This window comes from Bombus flavifrons, chromosome 9, assembly GCF_040668555.2.
Source record: "Bombus flavifrons isolate JBK064 chromosome 9, iyBomFlav1_principal, whole genome shotgun sequence".
NCBI classification, from domain to species: Eukaryota; Metazoa; Arthropoda; class Insecta; order Hymenoptera; family Apidae; genus Bombus; species Bombus flavifrons.
In genome coordinates, this window is record NC_138450.1 from 399,721 (window position 1) to 425,618 (window position 25,898).

The 25,898-nt window shown below is 31.5% G+C and overlaps 3 protein-coding genes across 10 annotated transcripts; 1 reads left to right on the forward strand and 2 right to left on the reverse strand.

The window, feature by feature from the left end:
- Nucleotides 1-90: 90 nt before the first annotated feature.
- On the reverse strand, nt 91-12,148 carry LOC138183607 (uncharacterized). 4 transcript variants are annotated; one of them, XM_069120791.1, is made up of 10 exons: nt 12,031-12,148; nt 4,273-4,338; nt 3,760-3,892; nt 3,327-3,457; nt 3,127-3,236; nt 2,421-2,566; nt 1,904-2,102; nt 1,708-1,824; nt 715-861; nt 91-617 (listed from the first exon to the last, which is right to left on the reverse strand). In XM_069120791.1, exons 1-9 carry the CDS (start codon nt 12,109-12,111, stop codon nt 744-746), a joined length of 1,101 nt encoding a protein of 366 aa, XP_068976892.1. In that variant the 5' UTR covers nt 12,112-12,148; the 3' UTR covers nt 91-617; nt 715-743. The 4 variants fall into 4 exon arrangements, with proteins under 4 accessions (XP_068976892.1, XP_068976891.1, XP_068976895.1 ...); XM_069120790.1 differs by having other exon boundaries at nt 91-861; XM_069120794.1 differs by lacking the exon at nt 12,031-12,148 and adding an exon at nt 11,759-12,017 and having other exon boundaries at nt 91-861.
- A 2,162-nt stretch (nt 12,149-14,310) lies between these two features.
- Nucleotides 14,311-19,574, forward strand: Gabat (4-aminobutyrate aminotransferase). Of its 2 annotated transcripts, XM_069119595.1 has the most exons (10): nt 14,311-14,573; nt 16,652-16,776; nt 17,081-17,248; nt 17,459-17,545; nt 17,704-17,899; nt 18,019-18,191; nt 18,301-18,441; nt 18,531-18,688; nt 18,767-19,035; nt 19,168-19,574. In XM_069119595.1, exons 1-10 carry the CDS (start codon nt 14,510-14,512, stop codon nt 19,281-19,283), a joined length of 1,497 nt encoding a protein of 498 aa, XP_068975696.1. In that variant the 5' UTR covers nt 14,311-14,509; the 3' UTR covers nt 19,284-19,574. The 2 variants fall into 2 exon arrangements, with proteins under 2 accessions (XP_068975696.1, XP_068975697.1); XM_069119596.1 differs by lacking the exon at nt 14,311-14,573 and having other exon boundaries at nt 16,648-16,776; nt 17,045-17,248.
- Nucleotides 19,575-19,789: 215 nt separating this feature from the next.
- On the reverse strand, nt 19,790-25,492 carry LOC138183060 (VPS35 endosomal protein-sorting factor-like). 4 transcript variants are annotated; one of them, XM_069119593.1, is made up of 18 exons: nt 24,966-25,492; nt 24,793-24,880; nt 24,360-24,572; nt 24,117-24,279; nt 23,829-24,037; nt 23,617-23,747; nt 23,194-23,370; nt 22,768-23,112; nt 22,567-22,667; nt 22,311-22,492; nt 22,103-22,246; nt 21,841-22,004; nt 21,115-21,277; nt 20,828-21,020; nt 20,618-20,757; nt 20,362-20,523; nt 20,016-20,282; nt 19,790-19,957 (listed from the first exon to the last, which is right to left on the reverse strand). In XM_069119593.1, exons 1-18 carry the CDS (start codon nt 24,980-24,982, stop codon nt 19,943-19,945), a joined length of 2,874 nt encoding a protein of 957 aa, XP_068975694.1. In that variant the 5' UTR covers nt 24,983-25,492; the 3' UTR covers nt 19,790-19,942. The 4 variants fall into 4 exon arrangements, with proteins under 4 accessions (XP_068975694.1, XP_068975693.1, XP_068975692.1 ...); XM_069119592.1 differs by having other exon boundaries at nt 19,790-19,946; nt 23,829-24,025; nt 24,966-25,491; XM_069119591.1 differs by having other exon boundaries at nt 19,790-19,946; nt 24,966-25,488.
- Between the last annotated feature and the right edge of the window lie 406 nt (nt 25,493-25,898).

Consider the following 25,898-nt stretch of genomic DNA (forward strand, 5'->3'; position numbering starts at 1 on the left):
ATCGAGAACAATCGAGGGTAGTGACAAGTTTCCAAGCTTTTCATCTCTTCTTCGAAATAAAGATTAATCTTAAAAGTAGTCGTACAAGTCTTTTTAATCATACCTATAGGATATGTCGTATATTTGTAATTTCATACATAACGAGTGTAATTATTTAATACTAAATAAACGAATAATAATAAAAATACAAATGAAACTAACAATACTAATGATAATGATAACGCACAATATCGTAATGGACCAAGTAATTTTTCTTTTTTACTCTTTATTCTAATAAATACTATATATATTTTCAATAATATTATATAACAGGACCAAACATTACATATGTAAATATTTATTCATCGCGTAAAACACAAATGGGAAAGATTATCAAGAGATTATTAGAATTATCAAGCATTAACACTAGATCGTTACAAAGTAAACGGAATAGCTCCCGTGGACGGTGTGGCAGTTTTTCGATAGATATCAGTCATATTTCTATACATAATCAAATGTCAAATTCGATAAAATTACAACATAGATATTATTTCTGCGTCATCATTTACAATTGCTTAGTTAAGTTTCTCACTTGACAATAAACGTCAAATATGGACATAACGGTGTTCTAGTTATTTCTGCCAAAATTGATAAACATTATCGAATTACAATCATTTTGTTAATCGTTAGTCGTCGAATATGAGCTAAAGCTTCACGATACAATTCCTTACGCACCAAATTGTCTGCGTGTAACTGAAATTTGCTTAATAACAGCGACAACGTTGAGAGGGGCAATTGGAAGGGTATACTAAACACTTATCCATGCAATAAACGCTTGCACCGTCTTTGCCAGCAATATCTCCAATCGCATCGCACAATTCCCTGTTAGAAACAAAGAATACAATTTTTTATGGATTTTTTAATAAAATTTCTCTTATCGATAAACTAACTATTCTTTGTTAAATAAACCAAGGGAGTATCGACGGACGCTCGAATCATCACGGCATAAAATAAAATAAATTTCTTTGATACAAATGGAAAATGTAAATACCATATACTAAGTAAATACCATATATATGTGCATAATAAAAATATGCACATCTATATATATGCTATTAACTGAATTGGTTTGACTTAATATTTTAAGCTGAATAGTATACTTGGTTAAAAACATTTTTATAAGACAGTGTTTGCAACATATTCCAGGACGATACATACTACGTATGTACGACATGTAAAAAAATTATTTGTCAGACCATTATTCTACACCATTGGATCGATGAGGATCTACAGAAGAAGTAGCCGCGAAATTGACCTTTATCTTCAAATACCAAGTCAAATTTTTTTTACTGCGTCATATTCTACTCGCTTCACGAGGAGCAATAATTTATGAGGAGTGGCTGCTTTTTTTTTTGCAGATGTGTATGCACGTCAGTACGCAAAATATGTAATAATCAGTATCCAAACTAATGTAGAATAACGCTATGATGATCTTGACAAACAATTTGCTTACAGCCTGTACATGGAAAGGAGATAAGTAAGGAGATGAAAAAGTTGCGAACATTTGTTGGGAAATTATGAAACACGATCGTCGCACAATTATTACAAAGTGGCCAGCAACGAGGTACTCCAGTTAAGATGAAATTCTTGGTTTGAGTATGCCGAACTATTATTTCACTAGAAAATGTGTAATTATTATATGTACGAGGCTCGTTCGCGATAACTTACGGGCATTGGCAAATAGCTGCTGGGCAATTTGGCGGATAGCGAAGACAGTTGGTTTGACACCAGTCATTCATTCCTGGTATACGCCGATAGAGATGAGTGGACATGCATACCTGAGATCTACGATTGAAAACACCGGTTAATAAATTTTACATCTGTTAATTGCAGATCTCCCCGATCAAAAAAATGCTATAATTACCTAACGACAAGCGGAAATATGTTATTTGGAGAACGATAGTCTTTGTAATAGAGCAAAAAGGGATTGTCCTGCTGTACAAAGAGCGGCGGTACTCCGGCTGTGCTAGTAACGATGCTCACATCAGCGCAATTTCGAAACGTCTCTGGTCTTCCACATCCGTTAGCTTCGGTTCCATTTTCACAGGTGCCCCACATATTACCTAATATGTATGTATAATAGCATTCGTAATATTCCTAGATTGCAAAATCAATTAATCGGTTGCTAACGAGTAAAAATCTACGTTCTCGACATTACTCAAATGCCGGAACACGATACTATTACATTTTTAAAACAAATGAGATTTTTAAATATACTGATTTTTGCCATACATACATATATATACACTATACATTAGATAGGTTTAAATAGTTTTTCCTCAAATTCCGAGGATAGTATATAATTGCACTAGAACTAATTATAAGTAGGTATAATGAAACTAACGTAAGCAAATATTTCTGTAGAATGTAAAAATACAAACCAGTGTAATAGTTCCATTGTATCACACACTGCGTACAGGTAACATACGGTGGTAAAGTTACCTTATAGCGAAATATAGCTTTTCTCTCAGTGTCTGGAGGTATCTCAAATCGGACGTCTCGGGTTCCGGATATATATAACGGATATCTTAAACAACAACATGTTTCGTATACAGTATCGGATTTTTGAAAGAAGGCAATCGTAATATGATTATAGATATTATGTCCTAATGTGAAATTTGCAAAGACTTTACTGTTACTTAGTAACAGTTACTATCGATGAAGATGTTACCAATCTAGTATAACGTAGCAGCATCTAGTACATTGATAAAACGCAACGATACCTAAAACATATCGGCAAGCAGATAAAATAAAATATGAAAATGTAGGAAAATGAGCATCGTAGGTTTTAAATATATTACAGTCTAATTGTAATCGCATATTATAAGCTGTATAATTAATAATAAAGAATACAGTAAAAAATACAAGTTTAAAAATAATATAAAATTAATGTACGTATTTCGTATAACATGTATAAGTAAATGTTTTTCGAAAATTTGCTCAACCTCTATCATAGCTATGCACACAAGACGATTGTTATCGTTGTAATATCCTGATTTTATCGATAATTATTAACTAATTCATTTTCACATACCTATTCTACAAATTGGTACTGATAAATCAATATCGTCAAAAGATTTTGATTACCTATCAAAGCATTCTTGGTTTGCTACGTGCCTTGGATTGTTATTTGGACAAAGATACATTTCAAATCTTCCCAAATGGTTGGCTGTAAGCTCGATCTCGACGTCGATATCCTATAGATTCGAACGATATATTCGATTCCGTCATCGATCGATCTAGCTTCGTTATAATAGAAAATTTGAGGCACAGAGAGAAGGAATTACCTGACCAACCGTGTAATGTCTAACGATAGTGCCCTTTGCGTATTCGCCACCCGCTTCGTGTGGTCTCGGCTCTTTCAAATGATAAGCATCACCGCACACTCCACACTGGCCTTTATTCTCTACCCATTGCACTGCAAAGATAATAATTATAATCTGATTATTACCTAATAATGCCTGCCAAAGAATTGTCACAAGGAATTCGTGGTCGCAACGATATCGAACCGACACGAAAAGTCGATCTTTCTGAAAAGCGATCAACTGACTGGTTTTTACATCGAGCTCTTCAATTTCGTAAGCTCTTAAAAGTGACGTTGTGTAATATGATATGAATTTCAATGTATTCGTTCATCGTGTACGTATAACAGGATTCTATACCCTTGGTCTCTCTCAACTCGCTATATCAGAACAAGGTAATCATTATAATACGACGAACCTGCATAACCTCCACAAAAGAGTTCATTGTCATTGTAATTTACAGGATTCGGATATCCAAAACGCCACATACTATTCCGTGCAGGTGGGTCCATTAAACGTCCATGACCATTTACATGAATGCAACTCGGAACCTTTAAAGTCATTACTTTATATAACTATAAATATTTCTGTTTTGTTACAGACAAAATGAGGAATATAAAACATTAAAATATTAAAAATATTATACAATATCAAAATGAAACAAACTGATTTTTATGATATTAAATTGAATTGAATTTAGTTGCGAAATAAATATGAAACACATGCGCGATAAGAACGCATAATTTTTATATGCATTATCATCGATTGAAATAAACGTATTAACTTTCCTATTAATTGATTAAGTTTTTTTAAGAGTTAAATGAAACGAATTGGCAGGTATTACATGTATAGATACGTATACGTATGTGAACAAATATGTACACACGTGTATCTGAACAATGTTTGAACAATATCTGAACAAGTAACTTACCTGAAGAAAGAAACAGGATAGTACAAAAAATATATTGCGATACCGATATCTGTTAATCATGTTCACCTAAAATAAGATTTACAGGTCATAAAATAAAAAATTATTTAGAACGTTATTTCATACAGGGTGATTCATATATTTCAATACTTCAGGGAATAAACCTCCATACAAAAATACGTAAGAAACGACGTGCGAACACAGTACATATATTCTACGTACTTTAATTTTCAAGTTATAGGCGATTAAAGGGAATGTTCCAAGTTTTCGCCTTCTTTTCTTTTTATGGTAAAAACATTTCTTAATAGCACTTTTGCAAATTGATGGATAGGATGAGATGGATCCATTGCATGGCCATCACGATCTAAATCCGGATTAAATCTCCACAGCGCGACGGTCGGATTAATACTACCACTAACCCAACTCAGCTTGAAAACTAAGGTCGGGAGGCGGGATATGTGTGCGTATACCTCAAAAACTAAGGCCGACCGCCGCGCAACGCTGCTATTCCTACGTATAGGAAAAAATTATTCAAAATATTGAGCTTGACAACTTCATCCGTATTTTCGTGTGCAGATTTATCCCCTGAAGTATTTAGATGCGTTTATGAATCATTCTGTTATTAATCCCCCTTCCCCTCTCCTCTCTCTTAGGCTCTCTTCCCGTTGAAAATGTACCATAATTACTAATTTGATTAGCCAAAGTTCTTAAAATGCACAGACTGTAGCAGATCACATGGACAAATGATTATTCTACATGCAGAGACAAGTCGAAAGTCTAGAACAAAATTTCTTTTTTCGAAATTTCGTTTTCGAAAAAATCAAATTTTGCGACGATGACGATGATAATGTAACAATAATATGATATCGCGCTGGTAGATCGTAATACTCGTATTAATGAACCAAGCAAGATGTCCTTAGCGCTGTGTTCATCGAAACAGGGGACGTGAACGTGCAGAGATTTCAACTGTTGGGAAATTTCAAAGAAGGTCTATTTACATAGATAGTTCTAATTATACCATAAAATTCTGTTTTTATTTACAGTGGGATTATTTATGTTTCATTGGAAAAATAATTGTCGTAGAGATGATTGTGAATAAAGTTTAGACCTTGAATTTGGTAGTAGCAATAAAAATCTTTCGTAAGAATATACAATCAGATTGAGTTACAATTAAAATGAAATGTTTATCGTATCGCGATATCGACATTTTTAAGTCAAAAAATATTTTATGAATTAAGGCGATTGATAGAAAAATGTGGTGCAGGTAGGTTTTTCTCATACACGAGATAAATATAAGGAAACATACATGAGACTTGCTTTTAATTATCATGTTTAGACGAGCTTTTAACGAATTATGTCTTTATGAACATTTATATTTCATTGTGAATATGTATTTAGTAGCATATCAATTTTTCTGTTCTTTTCTTAAAACGAAGATTTTTTCATTTGCGCTATTTCTACTTTTTCTCACTCCCTTCATTTATTTCGTTAAAAATTGATTTTATTAATAATCGTTTTGTCGATAATTATTGCGAATATTTTTATTTCAATTACTTCGAGATATTTTATCAAGGTCAGCATTCTGAACAACTATACATATATAACTACCGCTCGGGTTTAGTTTCCAAAGTATTCTCAAAAATCTTAAATTTTTAAGTTATCGTTACATTTCATTCTCGAGTAGGCAACCACGTTTTTATATAACCTGATCTGAATATAATCTATTGGTGAGAGAGACAACCATTTTTAATACTGTAAAAAAGGAGGATCAGTGAGTTGTACACAGTATAGATTGTAGCGTTGGGACAGAGTGGTCCCGGCAACGTTAGAATGAAATCATTTTTTATAAATCGGTTGATGTATGAAATGTTGCACATTATTCTAATCTTCAATTGCTGAAAAATGCAACAAATATACCTACCGTCATTGGGAAGTTATTTACAGAACAAAAATTTATAAAATAAATTTATATACAGGGTGGTTGATAACTGGTGGTACAAGCGGAAAGGGGGTGATTCTACGCAAAAAAGGAAATCGAAAATATAGAATAAAAATTTTTCGTTTGAGGCTTTGTTTTCGAGAAAATCGACTTTGAATTTTCGCTCGGTACGCGTGCACTTTATCACGTCTCGTTATAACGGATCTCACTATAGATCGTTGTCTCAATGGAAAAATTAAAAAAGAAACAAAAAAATAAAAAAAAATTTTTTATTCTATATTTTCAACTTCTTTTTTCGCGTAGAATCACCCCCTTTCCGCGTGTACCACTAGTTACAAACCACCCTATATATGTACTATTAAACGTAAATGGTTTTATAACTTAGAAACTAAACTCAAGTGGCGGTTACACGTATAGACAAAAGTTATTTAAAATGTCCCTACAATAATTTTAATTATCACTTTAGCATACACACCTATTCGCTTCTATAACGTCTATTTCATTATTTCTATACAATATAAAGTTGTGTGCTTTTATAAAAGAAAATTTAATCACATTCTGTCATTTCGTTGCAAGAAATAATACAATACAAGTGAAAAATACGTATTTCAAAGATTTAATGTCCACGGTATCAGAGTTGTGTCTACCGTCGTGTATATATTGTACATGATGATCATTAAATTAAAATATCGAATGAAATTAACATAAATTTAGACTGACATTAAACCGATCGAACGTTAATATCTTTGCGAGTCGATATGTCGACGATTAACAGTCGAGTTTAAAATTTATATACACACGTATCTAAAATTCGATACCTTCTAGCGTACGGCAAATCAAACATCATAAATGTTGAACAAGCATACTTTTGTTACTATTATAGGATGTAATTTAATCGTTTTATAAGGAAATATCGTAGTAATAGCATCGTAATTTCAAACAGACAAGACGACAGATGAGATAATCTAAAAAGTATTGCCAGCTTTGTTATAACATACATGTTTATGCGCAATTAATATTCATCGATATTATATTATTGAACAACAATGCTCTCTTTCTTGCGAATCATACGCGAACAAAACACGATAAGACGTAATGATAGAATGATAGAATAAATGTACATTACTCGAAAACATTACATGATTTTATTAAGATTTATAAGTAACGACAGGTTTAATATAAAATAATCAAACGTATCAATCTGAAAAAAATAATGATAAATAGCATAACTGGTGATTAAAACTTTTTCTATCCATATATGATGAAATCGATGCCCTTACACGGAATTGTGCAAAGTGCCTTTCAATTTCAATATTAATTTATCGTTACGTTTGTCTTTTATCAACGGAATTCGATGACTTGAGATAAATCGGTGTGGCACCTTTCTCCGAAACGACGAAGGTTAACCAGCCTTTTTTTTATTCGTTTTTAAGGAACTTATGTCTCTTATCGGACCCTGGGATATTTTTCATGTCGCTGAATGACAATTTAAGGTTACTGCCTTGTAAATTATTTTCCGTAAGTTATACAAAATCGCTGGCTATTTTCGACTCGATTGTATTTTTCTTTGTTCCTGGCGAAAGATAATCGAAGGGTTGGGAAATATTTCGATAAATACACAAAGAAAATACAAATTAGGAGGGATATTACAAGTTTGCTAGTAATAATCAGTTAAAATTTTCTAATGTCTACGTTACATACAATGTCTCAGCCGATGCGATATAACGTTTATTATCTTATAAAGAATTATGTATGCAAACTGTAACGCGTCGTCGATGTGTTCACCGAGTCTGATTATTACGGTTAATTAATATTACGATGGTATCCGATGAAATAGTTTGAAAGCTATGAAAAAATTCGAGGGTACAGAGCCTCTCGAGTAATAGAATTACCCTATAACGTTCGACACTTGGGTACAGATGTCAATTTTCTTATTGCATAATTGCAATATATATAATGCATTATCGCATCATAATATATACATATACTAATACATATAATAATAAAGATCTTCGTAGAAAGGTCTTCGTAGAAAGTAAAGCAATGAAAAAAATTGTATAGTCAATTAGTTTTCGAAGCAAATGATTCAGATCTCTGAATGAATACCAAGCGACCCAATCACGCGTCTGACAATCAAAATGCATACTATCTCGTCGTATATTGAAAAATAATTTTAAAGATACTGTATCTTGTTATACGTATTATTATTACTCGACATATCATGTATACTCGACGTATACATATCGTACGGTATAGTAAAAAATCATCACTGAAATATTTCACGATAAATGGATATATCGTTTAATGCCACTATTTAATTAGACACTATCGGGGATCATTTAAGCTTGCTTTCGTTTCAACAAACAAAAACACATAAGAAAAACTTAGTAATATGAATTGAAAGGAGAAATCACTCGTATAAACGATAATTTCTTCACCTTTCTTCTCGAACTTGAGAAACTTTTTAACGATAAAAAAATACGATTGGATCGGAGAGCAACTGAATGATTACAGCTAGTATGACGTAATTACAATCCTGTGTTTTGTAAAGTTTCAATTTTATTTTATTACTGAGTATACGTAATTACGATTCGTTGTTAGATAATAGAGATATATAATAATTAAGTTTAAACATCTCGAGGAAGCAACTTGTCGAAGTTCGTTGTAAATTATGGTAAAAGTAAGGTTACGAAAAAGAAATATATACGCGTTAAAACAGGTTGATGACTGTTTCAACACCAAAGAAAAATAAAAGCCATGAAGCGAAACAAGAAAGCCATGACAACTAGAATCGATCCGGGTGAACATGTAAATATGTATGTATATACATATATGCATATATATATGCATATATACATACGTACTTATGTAGTTCTAACAGGCAATTTAAGAAGTACATTCAGAAAAAAGACAGGTTCAACGGTTTCTTCGTTTTTTCTTCACATGTATACACACATACTGAAATTATCGAAACTTCGAATTCGGTAAGAAAAAAAAACATACATATAAATAACGTCTTGCGGTATTCGTTACGTCCAACATTCGATCTAGAATTTGACTTTAATTTGACTTCTTCAAGGACGAATTTATTAAGGCTAGAAAAGATTTATAATTAAATTTTATTTTTCAATTGTATTATATTCATAAATATTATACAAGATAGGTAATATTATAAAATGGTTTGAAAGACCTAATTGTAAGAAAAACCATGTATACAGGTACTTACATATAGCTATTATATCGTATCTTTTAGTTTTGGAATGATGCCTGAATTAAAGAAGTTAACGAATAACGTAGCTAAAATACATTTATTTCTTAATATTACAAAAAAAACTACCTTTTCAGAAATCAAAACGCTTATAACTTTTATTTAAGTATACTAATGCAAAACTAAGTAGTAAATTTGAAAAACTGAAAATATCTCATATACAGTTTCAAATGACATACATGCATATATATATACCAGATAAGAATGTAAATATAGACAAACTTAATTATCTTAATATATGAAAAGATGGACTAATCTAGTCTTTGGTCCTGTAACTAGAAAAAATATGATAAACGTTCAACGTTTCGTAAATAATCACATATTTTTTAACAGCTATAAAACTTTGCCAAACTTGTCACATCTATAAGTTCTATCCACGATAAAGTAAATTATAAAAATTAAATATTTGTTATCTATGTACATCATCATCATCAAGGATAATATTGGTATACTTTTACAGAATTTAAAATCTCGAATAGTACCCGGATGTTTTCCTTATCCCATCGTACGACTTATGAAGAACGAAAGCAATCTAAATTATTATCGAAAATTTCAGCTTAAAATCTAGTAGACAAAAAAGAACATCTTTCCTTAGATCTCTTTAAGTATTACGATATTAATACGATATCGATATTATGTTTACACATTTATTGCGACTTTCTCACAAATCCGTGAAATAAAAAATAAGAAAAAGATATTTGATCAGTGTTACAAGATAAAGATAGATAATAAATCCGAGTTATGAAAATTTGAGGAAATGGAATAGTAATCGAATCGTAGAAAGAACATTCGAAACCTTCACTCGTAACCTTAGTGTTTGCGTGTTTGCACGTTCGAAAGATAGCAAAAAAGAAAAAGTTGGAGGGTTGTTGAGAGAAACATTGATTTTTTACATTAAAAACATTGCTGAACGTTGATGATGGTTAAAATTTGGATACACGTATGAATCATGTGATTTATCGCCGATATAATTTTGTATGGTTATGTGCTACGTTTCAGTTCGCTCAGATGTTTCATTAATAACGATAATTATGATATTTGTTTTACTACCATTACTACTTCCTACCCTGTACTACGCTGCCCCTCTTTTCTCTCATGCGCGAGACTGATTTTAACAATAATCACATAATAATGTAGTTCGTCAAATTCATTGTATGTATCGACATAACTACTTCTTCCAATTTTTGAAACAATACTGGAGGGGTTCGTCAATGTTACAAATAACATAATATGCTCGACGCGGTTTCTTAACTGAATTTAAAAAGTCTCACCTAACAAAATTATTACATATAATAAAACATTGTTATAATCGTTTGCAAAATCCTGGTATTGCGTAAAAAAGTCGTAAACAATGTCTTCTTTTTCTGGAAACTTTTGAATATTTATTGAACGCAACTCTCGTGGAACAAGTGTTTCAGGTGACAATAGACGGTGGATAAAAGATACCGAAAGATAAAGACGAACAATGAATTCCAGCTTATCCTTTGAGAATTTGAAATCACTCGATCAATGATTCTTTCGTAAAGGTATAAGGTACGCCTTCGAATAACCGAGTTGTGTGTCATAGAAAAATTTATGTCGTATTCCAGATGTATAGAACTTTAAGCACGTATTAACATATTTTCACGTTTAAATATGAAATTTATGATTCTAGAAAGATAATTTTTGCTCGGATAAGCCTCTGCCGTCATCTTTGCATTAAGTTAATTTTAACATCAAAACGGTATCGAAATCGGGACAAAATAGCAAAAATGAGAGAAAGGAACGACGGTTCTCTTCAGTCAAGGTTTCAATCAAGGTTTCTGCCAAGGTCAGAAATAAAATAAAAATCCAAAACCATTGCTTTTTTAGTTAATGGAGAATTTTAGTCTGTTAATAGAAAGAAAAAATCTATTCGGTCGTGCAGTTCTTAAACAGGATAGACAACATTTTATTGGACGTTACCGAATGTTAAATGTTTCTGGTAAAAAATAATATTATTAGCAAGTGATACATAGATATTTGTACGTACAGTCATCAGACGTAATTATCAGATAATTTTGCAAAATAATAATATATTCGAAAAAAGTTTTCTTCGTCGATATTGAAATTTTCGTATTTCCCGCGTACGAGCCGTCTTTTCCATCGAACAGGTTGTCCAGTGACATCGATGTTCGTCGACTCGAATGTTCGAATTTTACAGCGAGGAACCGTTTTGACATTTTCTTCCGGGTGAAATTACGCGTGTAGATCGTAAAATGAGCAACGTGCAATCGGTACCGCAAGAACGGGAGGATACTTACCGGTGGGCGCGTGATCGGAATTTTAATATCGATGGCCAAACTATAGGTGAAAACTGTCTAGGTCACTCGTTTACCAAATTAAGGGAGATGTTCTTTGGAGAGATTTCCTATTCGACAATCACTTTCGAATTTTCTCAACTATCCACTACGTTGAAACGTTGAAACATCGAAACGAGAGAAACGTAGATTATTTAATGATAAATGAAATGAAATCGACTCGTTCGAATTTTTTGTGCAAGGTGTGTTAATTTGAATAATTGAACGAAACGTACAGAGAGGCAGCACAGTGGTCGCGATGTAACGCAGCCGAACGAACAGACTCGAATGCGTTGGCGCGAACGAATAGTGCTCATACGATACAGCGTGGGTTGCTATAGCCGAAAAACTTGACCACCACCACCAACAGTATAATATAAATTTGCTCTTGGGAGAAAAGGACTAACAGGCGTAGTTTCTAGCCACATAATATTAGAATAATGCGTGTAACAAAGTAACGCTCGAAAATCCATCGAATAACTTTTTTTCAACTTGAAGATCGTCGACTTTCGAATTCCCAATCAGAGTTTTGAAATTTACAGAGTCTTTTTACATGTTAATATAAGATCAAAATATCGAACGAATTTAAAATGCATTAAATTAAACACGCTAAATTAAACCCATTTAACGCTAAAACTACCAAACTGACAAAATATCTTTTAAAGTTCTACTTGTAACTACCAAAAACAAGTAGATACTCTTTTGGAAAAATTAATACTGATTTTTATTGAGACGAGATCTACGTATGTGTAGATAGCATGTACATGTATATCGATTTATGTATTTTCATTAAATCACTTTCATCGTAACTATTTTAGCACAATATATTTATTGTACCAAGTATCTACAAGTCGATAGTTGTAATACAGTTGTTTAACAAATTTTTCGTTTCAATTTTTAGAAGAAGATATTCAAACTACTAGATAGGTAAAAATCTTACAAATTACTTATATTTTATCAAATTTTTTCGTATATATCGTGTATATAAACAATTAGTCTAACAGCAGGCTGATATTTGAAAATTTACTTGTTACACTTTGCGAATTATGAGAAAAGTTTAAGAATGACAAATTTTACCCCTTAACCTACGATTTACGTTCGAGAATTTTGGCCCGAAAACGTAAACAAGCTATTATATATTATATTACATATTATATTTGGCCCGATCATCGTACAAAGGGCTATGCCCGTAATATTTACGTTTGATCCGATCATTTACTACGGGCTATGCCCGTAGTTGTAGGTTAAAGGGTTAACCTACCATTTTTTTAACTAGTTAACGTCTCCAATAGTTACTAATTGATAGAGTTATCACTCTAATACGAGTAATTAATAGAACGATTAGAATAAATATGATATAAATTGTATAAGTCCCGATTGTTTCGTGAAAAGGAATTATCGTAGAATGCGCGTTCTAGTAAGTAAGTAGATAGTAATACGATACAGTAAATATGTAATGGTAAAGAGGTCAGGAACGATGCAAATATTGGTACAAGATTTTTGAGTGTGACAGATGAAATTGGCTCTGCATCGAAATTAACCTCATCTCGTAACAAGCCAGTTTCGTAAGTAACACACGGTGCATTAAGAAAAGCACAGAAATTTTACTTTCACTTTCGTTATTCGGTTAGTCGTTATTCGCAACAATTGACAGACCCATTTTTATTCGTGGCACGAAACGCAATGGCATTTTAAAATCAAGCAAACGCTAACTGCGCAGAGGGAAAGCCAACTTCTTGGATATTTACGTAGCAATCTTTCTAGTTGATATTAGTACTAAATAATAATATGTATATCTAGCGTTATAAAATAGAGGGAACTTGTAAAAAATCGTACACATAAGTGGGGATCTTTAGGTCTATCTACCATTTAATTTAGAATCGTTTATCGAATTAATTTTCATAATCAACGTAACACAACAAATACATTGTTCAAAAGTCCGGTATACTGTTTGATTTAGCAATAGAACGAAACCTATTTCATCTTCCATTTGTCTTTTGAGACAAGCAGCAAAGAAACGTTTAAAAAGAAAATACATTTGACACATTACCGACACTTACGTGTTTCGTCGACTTTTAAAGATATCAACATTAAAAAACGGATCTCCGTTAAGATAAACTTTATCGATACAATGAGTAAACGATGCAAAATTATTTAAATCAAAAACGATTCGGATCGTTTCATTAGATCGTAAACTATAATTATCTAAACGTGATGCGATACGATGCGAGTTTCGATCACGAGAGTACCGTGGATCCCGCCATTAGCTTTAAACGATCGTGAAAGTTCGTACATGTCCGTATTCGTTCGAAGACGTCCTGCAGGGATGAAAGTTGGACGTTGCAAGCATTTATCGATAGTTAAACGTACTGATCTGTAGGTGTATGTCAAGCGCGTATGTGTCACGTGTTGGTTCGTTCATTTTCGTTATTATCTTTCAACTAATACTCGAAAAGATCGAACTTGTATCGAACAAACAAACGATATTGCATCGCGCGCGACGTTTAGTTAAAAGTTCGCGGTCAAAGTGGAACTAGTTCGTGAATGTTCGTACAATCTCGGAAACGATCAAACATTTCCTGCGCAAGGATCTGCAGAGTGTTATATCGGTGACCAGTCCGAATCCATCCCTTCAAGGGAGCGTTTTATTCGGCGTGATTCTCCAATTCTCGTGAAATTTAACCTTTAGGTCAGTGTTAGAATACCACATGCAAGATGCTCGCTAACAAGTGTCAAAGTGCGCTCTTTACTCGAAAATTTTCACGGCAGTTATTCAAAGGTACAATCTATTTTTACGACCGTATTTTTCTCCATTCCGATGACTTTGTCTCCATGTCCATTTGTTTCATCCATTTATTCTTTGTTTCTTTGGTCTTTAACAACCAAATTGAAACGAAGCGAGAGAAATAGCTAGCAGCCATTTCGGACAGTAAACCAGTCCGATAGACTTAGAAAATCGATAACTTGCTCTCCCCCATCAATTTCCTTCTTTTACGGTTTTCTCTATTATTTTCTGACAATGATTATGTTACATTTTTTCCCCCGTTGCGATAGTAATCCTTCGCAAAGTATACACAAATAGTACATAGTACATACGAAAACCTGATCGATTAAAAACTTAATTTAACAACTTTATGTTAAACTGAAATCATGTACACTTTCTCAGATTCCTCTTTTAACAACCACGTGTTTAATATTTTTCAATAAACTATGAAAATAGGCAAAGAAAGACAGTACCAAAATAGAAAGTATATTTGAAGGAGTGTTATCTGCGAGATGTGAATATTTTATCGTTAAAATGTTTTATCTTTCAAAGCAAACATCGATTAGGTTGATAATCCAAGTACCATACCATCCAAGTATTCAAGTATCGTATTATGATATATTTTGTAGAAATATATTACTCATAGTCATTTTGTTCTAGTCGAAACTTGAGTTCTGCCCACGAAAGATGGTCGAATTGAGTATCGTTCATTCGACAATTATTTCAACAAATATCACGTTTATACATATATATATACACGTATATACATATATACATGTTTCGTAGTAAAGGAGATTGAATATACGATGATCTTTAAGCCTCTATTATCCTTTCCTTAACCTTTAAACTCCTGTTATGTACTTCTTTCGTATCTAAAAAAAGCTATCTACGCCCATTTCACTTCTTATCTTATCAAAATCGAGAATATCATACAATTGAACGAATCGTCGATGTTTACATGTGTGAACTCTTCTTAAACAGCTATAAACTTGTTTATAACCTTGTACTTTCAGAAATAAATTTCAAGTGTAAATAATTGCTTTTGATGTACAATTTTCATGCAAATAAATCGACGTCGTCAAAAATTTAGTTTTAATTCACTTGTGTATAGCAAAGACGGGAACGATCGCTATCACAATGTATAATTAGTCGACAAAGTATAAAAACTTGTACGAAGCGATATAGATTATTTAAAGATCGATTTTACGTTTGATTAAAAGGATAAGAAAAAGAAATAAAAACTTGAAAAATATTTTCGGCATATAACATCCGCGCTACGTGTTAAAACAGCTATAAGTCTAGGTAAACGTAATAATAAAGTAATGTTTGTATAATATATTATACCATATTCGTCGATGCAACGTACGGAAAATAAAGCTCTAAGTACACAATGGTTTCGAAATTTTCGGCGATACAAAATTTATCGTTATCAGTTATGATAAAAATAGCAAAAGACACGAGTTAATTATACGCGATAACAACGATCCAAGATTAGGTATTATAACTGGTAAGTAAAGAAGAGATATCAGCCAATTCGAAACTCCAAACGAACCTTTATGGATGAGAAATTGATTTATTCGAAGATGATTATAATTGTGAGCTAAACGAACGATGGGCACACCGTTGCTGTTATAAGTGTGCTGGAACAAAAGCACGTCAATACGATAACCAATTACCCACGACTGACATCAATAAAACTAAACGCTCAATCTATTAAATCGAGGGTTGTGAATAACGTGATTGAAGTCGATACGTTACACGTTGCGCTAGACTTAGACTACTTTATAACGAATCCTATCGTCAATGAAATCTTACATGATATCTTACATATGATATTTAAAGAGAAAAAATTAAAACATATCGAACATGACCATATCTTCACCCGAAAAACTAATAAATAAACTGAATATTTTTATACGTTTATAAATATGCAAAAATATTCCAAATATTCAAAGTTCTCATTATGATATTTAGAGGATGAAACGAGCACAGTTTATATTCTCCTTGTTACTTAACAATGCTAAGTCAATATAGGACACTACAAGAATTTGTTGAAACGAAAATAAAAATTACTTGTTTATGGAATCACCTAGGGTATTCAATATCTTGGAAGAGATGCTTGACCGTATCCGTAGAGGAACCAAAAAAGCCTATGGTAACAACAGAAATACCAGGACCTCGATCTCGTAGTTTATTCCAGGAACTCACTTCGATGCAAGTACGTTCAAAATCATCGAAATATTTCAAATATCTTTTTTATTTAATTTCTAACATTGGACATATATATGTCGATGATCATCTACTTTAACACGTTGAAAGAAACCTACTTACATTTGAAGAGAAATTCACATTATTATTCTTACATATCTGCAGCTTAATGTTTTAAACACTTTTTAGAAACAAACGTAATAAGTTATTATATTTGAGTAATAAAATGAATCATGTATTATTTGTAACGTTTAATCTTCTCTAAATATGTATACTAGAGATGAAATGGGTTACATGTTGAAATCTGACTGCAGCAAGCCTCTTCCGTACAATTCTTCGCAGACTACGAAAAATCAGTAGGTAACTATATAATGGACGTCGATGGGAATACTCTGCTTGATGTTTATATGCAAATTTCGTCGATGCCTCTGGGCTACAATCATCCAGCTATGTTAAAAGCTCTCGCTGATCCGGTTAATCAGGTAAACGGAATATCTTTAAACGATCCGTTCTTTATTTTAAAATATCTATGTAGTTTTATCACATTGATACATTCGACACATTACGTGTAGAAAAAATATAGAATTAATAATAACATTAGTTAACGAGTTAATAAATGTTATTGAAATATTACATGTATGTACATATTGCACATCAAATAACAAAAATATATTGATTTACATTTTTAATAGAGAATTATAGCAAATAGGCCTGCGTTAGGTGTTTTTCCTGGAAAGGATTGGCCAGATAAACTGAGGAAAATTTTGCTACATAAAGAGGTACGCGAATACCTTAATGATAGCTATACTTAAGTGTACCTAATCTTGTTGCCTAATAATATTTTGCAAATATATAAATGGAAACATCTTAATGCATGTATATGATTACGATTGTGTAATTTATGTAACTTACAATATATTTACTACGTAATATACAGATTGCCCCACCAGGATTGTCCCACATCACAACTATGATGTGTGGCTCTTGTTCGAATGAAAATGCATTTAAAACAATTTTTATTTGGTATGCTGAAAAACAAAGGGAAGACGCTCCGTTCACGAGAGAGGAAATGGAAAGTTGTATGATGAATCAAACACCTGGTACTCCGCGATTTTCGATACTTTCGTTCAAAGGTAACTAACTTATACTCGTATAAATAGGTAGAAAAGGGTGTTAAATTTCTTATTTACATAAACTATCTAGCGATTTCCGTGTTAAATCAGTCGAGAAAATAATATCAATATCGATATAGGTGCATTTCATGGACGAACATTGGGATCTCTTTCAACAACGCACAGCAAATACATTCATAAAATAGATATTCCAGCGTTTGATTGGCCGATCGCGTCATTTCCTGTATATAAATATCCCTTGAATGAAAATATTCGAGAAAATCAGCAAGAAGATAATCGATGTCTAGCCGAAGTAATTAACTTTTGTGTTTGTTTCCATTAATTATCAACGATGATATAATTCTCTAGTTAGTTTCGTTTGTATCCATAATATGTTTTATTACCGGTTATTTTATTATCAGGTAGAGGAATTATTCGAAAAGTACAAAACTGAGAAGAAAATTCCAGTTGCTGGTGTGATAGTTGAACCAATTCAGGCGGAAGGAGGTGATAATCACGCATCTCCTGAATTTTTTCAAGAATTACAGCGTATAACAAAAAAAGTATTAGTTCAAATTCAATACAGCAAACGTTATCTATTATATATTTACAATTTTCAGATATGTTATTACCATTACTATTATTATTTCAGCACGATGCGGCATTATTAATCGATGAAGTACAAACTGGGGGCGGGCCAACAGGAAAAATGTGGTGTCACGAACATTTCAATTTAGAATCTCCTCCGGATTTGGTGACCTTTAGCAAGAAAATGCAATTGGGCGGCTATTACCATGTCAAATCTTTAAAGTAAAATTGCTTCAAAGCTATTCGTTGTTTCACAAGATTTGTCATCTGCTCGTTCAACATTGTCCATGCACTTTACAGACCTAAACAATCCTACCGTATATTCAACACCTGGATGGGAGATCCCAGCAAAATGATATTACTCGAAGCAATATTAGAGACGATAAGGAAGGAAAATCTTTTGCATAGGGTTACGACTGTTGGCGATTATATGCTAAAACAATTGACGAGTTTGCAAAATGAATTTTCTACGATGATTAATTCGATACGTGGACGTGGAACGTTCATTGCATTTAACTGCTCTTCGCCTGAATTACGAGATACGATAATTAAGAAACTTTTAAGCAAAGGTATGATAATCATCTAACTAATACCTATTGATTGCAATGACAATTTCTCTAAAACGTTATCATTTACTTAGACATTAAATCGATTAATATAATAAAATATAATAGACAAATTTTCTAACTCTTAACGAGCAGGTATTCAAACCGGTGGCTGTGGTACTGCGACGATAAGATTAAGACCTGCCTTGACATTTACGGAACATCATGCGAATATATTCTTAGATACTCTGCGATCTATATTAAAACAATAATAGATTTAAACTGAATCTGTTAAATGACTCTATATGCTTCCTGCTGGAATGCAAAATCTTTGTGGCTTCCAAAATCAAGTCTTCCATTAAAAGAGATTATACGTATAATTTTAATATACTTATACACAGTACACCAGAAAATATGTATGAAATACATGTTTATATTATCGTGTATTCATTTTTGTAATAATTTTAATGCATCATGTAATACACATAATATAATAAATGTATAAATATTATTTACATTTATGTAAAAAACTTGATAATATTATAACACATAACATAATTCAATGCTACTATTTTTTTATGATATTCTCTGCCAAATTGATTATATTTATGATTTCTGGCTTTTATATATATATATATATAATATATATAATATATATATGGGTTATTCTGTAATGCGCAACAAATGTTGCCATAATTAAACAATATTTAATATACAATCAATATGTCTCAAAAAAATGATTAAAAACAGATTTAATCCATTCTTCGGCATATATCTATTTATGCTTTCCGTCAATTTACATATAAGTTTAATCCTTGATAAATTACTTATTACATTTAATCTACTATTTATTTTAACATTTTTCTTAAAATGTCCCCAAAATGTTCGTATCCTTTGTGATGACCTTTTTGTACTATATACGCTATCATCTTCATCTGCAAAAAAACTTTAATTTTATTTATTTAAAATATCGCTTATGAAGCGAACACATTATTACCCCTTACCTTCACTTTTGAATCTATCGAACCATGCCGAACACATAAATTCCATAAATTTACAGCCATGTGCGCTAATTGTGGATCGCGCAAATCGGCTCTAATAATAAAGCAATTAAAAAGTTCTAATGCAAGAGCTACTTGCTTTTCCAATTGATCGGTAGAGCCAAGATACTTCAAGTGTGATAAAATTTCTTCTACAATTTTCGAACTTATTTTGTTCACTTCGCTTATAAATTTTTGATCAGATCCATATAATTTATCATTAGAATCAACCTAAATATATATGAAATACTCTAATCGTATTATAATACTCCAAGTTTCTTTAATATATTTTCATTTTTATTTAACATACCTTTTCAACATGATATGGATAGTTTTCTTGAACAACTGCTGACAATAAGTCAAGCACCCGTAAATACAAGTATGTCTTCATTGACGTATTTTCATCAAAACACCGTTGAACAGCATTAAGTAAACCTCGCATTAAATATAAAACACCATGCTCTGGACTATCCTATACAATGTTGTAACTTTCAGTAGCGTTTCATTTATATATTATAAATCCAGAAAGAGATCATATTTACCTAATTTTAATTATAAATACATACCGGAACAACAAGCAACGTCGATAAAAAGTTTGATAAATATGAAAGTAAATAAGGTTGTGAACTTTTTTGTCTTCCATCTATATCTATTGTTTTGGGCATTTCCGGAACTAAGCTTAATGCAGCCTTAAAACATGCATCAGCTAATAAAATAGATTTTAGTTAATTATCTAATCACAGTGAATATAATAAATACCGAATATAATTAATTACCTTGACCCAGGCATTGATTTAAGAGTGCAACTTGGCCTGAAAGTAAATATAACTGTAGCCGTGTATGAACTAAAGTTAATGATGGAATAGTAATAAAACAAAACGCGGCACAAGCGCGTACAAACGCCGACGTTCTTCTTGTGTGATGTCCACGAACAATCCTTCGAGTATCGACTGATAGTCTATTTACACACTACATACATTAAATATATTAAGAAAAACGTTCATTAACAATTTTTAAATATAAACTTCACTTCATACTAAGAATATGATTAAAGATTAATTACCTGTACAAGTTGTGTATGAACACTATCAAGATTAGGAAAAGCAGCTCTAGCTTCGGCATAAAAATTAAGTTGCTTTTCAAAGTCACGACCATAATCAACACGTTGAACTAAACCACATATAAGTTGACCAATTTGCCGTTTTTCATCTTCAACAGTTAGAGCACTGGAATTATCTTCTTATCAGACTACACATATATACACAATACATTCATACACGTATTACGATAGTTCTCGGATGTGATCAGCTTCAGCATTCTTATTTTTAATAAATCAATCAGTGCGAATAACGGTAGACAGTGTTTGAACTTCGCATAATTAATCGATGATAAAACAAAAGAATCATTTTTAACACTAGATCATAGTGGATTATTAACAAAAAATTGAATTTTCCTATTTATGTTTAAATTTCTATGAAATTATTACCACTAGATTGCTAAAGTTCTCCGAATAAAAGTCCATTGCTATGTAACTTGATAGACACAGCACCCGAAATTCTCTTTAATCTGTTACTGATAGGGTTTGCAACATTGAAACATCATTCACTGTTCTTTTATCTTATTTGCTCTCGATAGAATAAGACCACCCCCTTCGTCATCAACATTTACACAAAATCTGATTAAAAAATGGTATCTTAAAGCGCATTCATTTCGTGATCACTTATCCAAAAACAACTATATACGTATATAATGTAAAAGTAAGTATACATTTATAAAACAAGAAAATTACCTAACAGAATCATGCATTATCCTAGCAATGAACATAAGAGCATTTATAAAAATAGGATCAGTAATAGGGCTGGTTTGAACACTTATACCTTCCATAACAGTCTTACACACTTCAACCTTAATACTTTCTTTGTGAAATAAATCTATTAGAGGTAAGAAATTATCCTGAAAAATGTTTATATTGTTTAAATGTTTATATAATATTTAAATTAAAAAAAAAGAAAATCAAAATTGTAAGTAGTAATAGATAAGAGATAAATTACCATAGCAAGTAATGATTCAAAATCTTGTGTATGAGATACTACTTTTTCAATAATATTTTGTAACTGTGGATAAAAATGCTCAAAGCTTTTGTTTGGATTAAGTCGATCAATTATTTTTCCAAAGAACAAATTCAATTCATTTACCTATAATATTAGAATTGTAAAAAACGAATACTTTTTTGTCCTCAAATGAAAATTTTAAACTTACGGAAAAATGAATAGCGGTAAATTGAATCCAAATTTCAACGCAGTGCATAAATTTGTTAGGGTTTGTTAACTCTGTTATATATTTCCATACCATATTAAGAATTGATTGACAGTCTTCTTTTGGTGGTGATTCTAATACAAGGCTTTCACCTAAACTTCGGTATAACAGATACTGTGGAAAACCTGAAAGTATAAAGCATATACAATATACAAATTTTAAATCGATTTAGTCATTCATTGCAATATTATTGAATTACCATCATCCTCGATTGTAGTTATTAAATTTACAAAATCCATTGCACGCTCTCCAATATATGTAGGTTTAAATGCTGTCAAAATACTGTTCAATAATAATGAACTAAAAAAAAAAAAATACATATTTCCATATTTTAATCTCACAAAGGTTAGCATTTCTGACATAAGCACATAATAGAATCATTAGATATATAAATAATCACCTATTTGCTTGGTTTTTACACCGAGAAAGTACATCTTCTAAAAAATTTTCAGAGGTTGTAGCTACCAATACTTGCAAAATCCAATCCAAAGCTGGTAGGTAAAGGTTTAAATAAGAATATAAAGTCATATTTTGCTCAATTAATTCAGTTTTCACAAATTGCCCAAACAGCTGTTGGTATGTAAAAAGGAAATCGTAAAAGTTCTCCCTCACAAACTCAAAATCAGACGTTTTATTTAAAGCTAGTCCCACTCGGCATAAATAACATCTAGCATATACAGCTATGAGAGGATTTCCGATACCTCTTATCATTCGCGTTATTCGCAGTAAAGCTGTGTTAAATTCACTAAAAATAATATAACTTTTAATTGACATTAAACGTATAATTAAATATGTATAATTGTCTAAAGAATACTTGTATTTTTACCTTGTTGTTAAAAAGCTATAAGACTTTATTATTGCCATTTCTACATAAAGACGTGGAACTAGTTCTCTTATCGATGCTATTTTGTAAAACCAATTTCTACAAGTTTCTTTCGCATTTTCAGGTACCATATCTGGTGTGAAATTATCAGGTAAACTTGTAGGCATTTTATTTCCTGGTCTGAAAGATATATAATGTATTATATATATACAACTATTTAAAAAAAATAAAAATTCTATGATAAAAATTAAAAAATATATTTTTATCACATATTAGGCTTTTGGATATTAACAAAATCATAAATGTTTTTGAATCAATAGCTATATTTTTTATACCACACGAAGATAGTTACCAAAAACGCTTCCTCAAATCACATTACTGAATAAAATATAGCATTAAACAATACCAAAATAAGATAATACTAACTTGTAATATTCAGCTTTAACCTTTAATCTTTCATAAACCAGTTTCCCAAAAATATCTAAAATATCTGTGATAAGAACAAACTTGCCAGGATAAAAAGCCATAACAGATGTATCTACTAATAACTTCGCACACTGAAATAATTTGGGATTAATTTACATTTTCTTTCTCGCGTAATTAAATACAACCAATAACAAATAGGTGGAAATGAAAACCTGAATTGCTATTTTAAGTGCTTTAACCCTTTGATCAGAATGCCAGGCTTGTACAAGTTCATTATTTAATTGTTCGACTCTCGCAGTATATTGTTGTTGAGATAAATCTAACATTTGTCTGACAGATCCTTCTTCAAAATCATCTAACTGTTCCAATCTTGTTCGTACTTTATCAACAACTCCACCACTTGGTTGAACTTTAACAATAACTATAATAAATTTACGAGTGTGTCTTTATTTATGCTTTATTTGTTTTACTAATATTATTAATTAACAAAAAAATAATACCTTTTTCACCACCTGGTAAGAAACTAGTAACTATTGACAATTTTTCTGATGTTGTGTATTTGTTTAATATTGTAGTACGTCTTGCTAACCATGGTTCTACTAATTCTTCTGCAGTATCCATAGATTTTTTATTAGTGACTACTGTATTACAAGAGTAATCCCACTGCATTATATTTTAAAACATAAATGATACATAATGTAATTTTTTCTCTTTCATATTTAAACAAAACATAGTCTACAAACCTCATCTGCAGCCATCTTAGATAATGGGTCTAGTTCTTCTTTAGCAAATTGTGAAAGAGGATCTGAACCATCAAAGGAACAATGACTTAATAATGGATCTACTAAAGAACTTCCTGGAATAGGTGTATGAGTTGGTGTTGATGTAGCAGTTGAAGAACCAGTACTGGTACTTCGTAACACATTACGCTTTATCCCACTACGGCCGTCAATTAACTAAGGACGTAATTTATATAAAATTAGCATTTTTATATTCTTTAAAATACAATATATATAATTGTATATAATATAATTGTATGTAATAAAACAACTGCATCAATAATTGAATAAATATATTTTATATATGTAGAATTATCTATAATAAAATGTTAAAACTCAGGAGATAAAACTTATCTTTTATATTATATCTTCCTATATATTGTTCAATTATACTTACCATCACCGTGACAGGTTTTAAGGGATGGTCACTTACTTCTTCTAAAGTTGCAAACTGTATTGTTTTGTAATTCATAGGTTTGGCAATCCTACAAGCAATAACCAAGCAATTTAATATTTTAAGTATTCCTGTTAAAATCCTTATGCATGTCATAAGAAACACTCGATGCATACCAATTTATTTCCGTCATTTTTTAAATGCATTAAAATATTTTTATAATTCAGTTACAATAAAACAATATACATTAATTTATAGAATTTCACATATTACGCAAATGTACATGTTTATTGTTTCATATTTAGAATTGGGGCTGAACTTTACTTTAAGGGTTCAAAAGTTATTGACTTTTTTGTTTGCAATCTTGTAGTTTTCGATGTATGGAATCCGAAAATATAAATTTTAAGTTGCGGAATCCACTAGTTCAAAAGTTATGGATATGTAAAACTGAACATTTTTTGGGTATTTACACGTTATTTTGACGCCATATTGGCTTCTATTCATGTTTCGTCCAATGAGTAGAATTCATGGAGCCACTGACTGCACTTAGGTGGCAGCTATTTCGGCGGGTTCGGTCAAATATGTTTGGCTGAATACACATTTATTACTTAATCTTCTTACTGACACTCGTTACTTCCTTTAGTGATAATGCGGTTCAGCACAGGGTCAATTTATTTATAAATTCGAGTACACATTTGTGCAGTAGCACCTCGTTGTGTTACTGCGATCTGTTTACCTAGTCAATGGATTATGATAACGAATGTAGGCGGTGTTCTGCATACCGTAACTCGCTATTTGGCTTGCCTCTTCTACTGAATGTCGAAAAAATGACTTGCTCCAAAGAAAGTAATCAGATATCTTTTGACTTTTGAATCGGCTTAGGTTGGACGTTTGGCTCAGACAGATAAAACAATAAATACACAACTAATACACTTAATATTATAATGATGAAAAAGTATACATATGTTTGGTTATTAATATTTGACAGAAACCTAAAATTTAATGGTTTTATTTATATTTTAAAACCATCTCGAAACATTTTATCGTTTTTTAATTATTTTTCAACCGTCTGAAAAATAGTTTGTAGCCATTTAATCACCAAACATCCT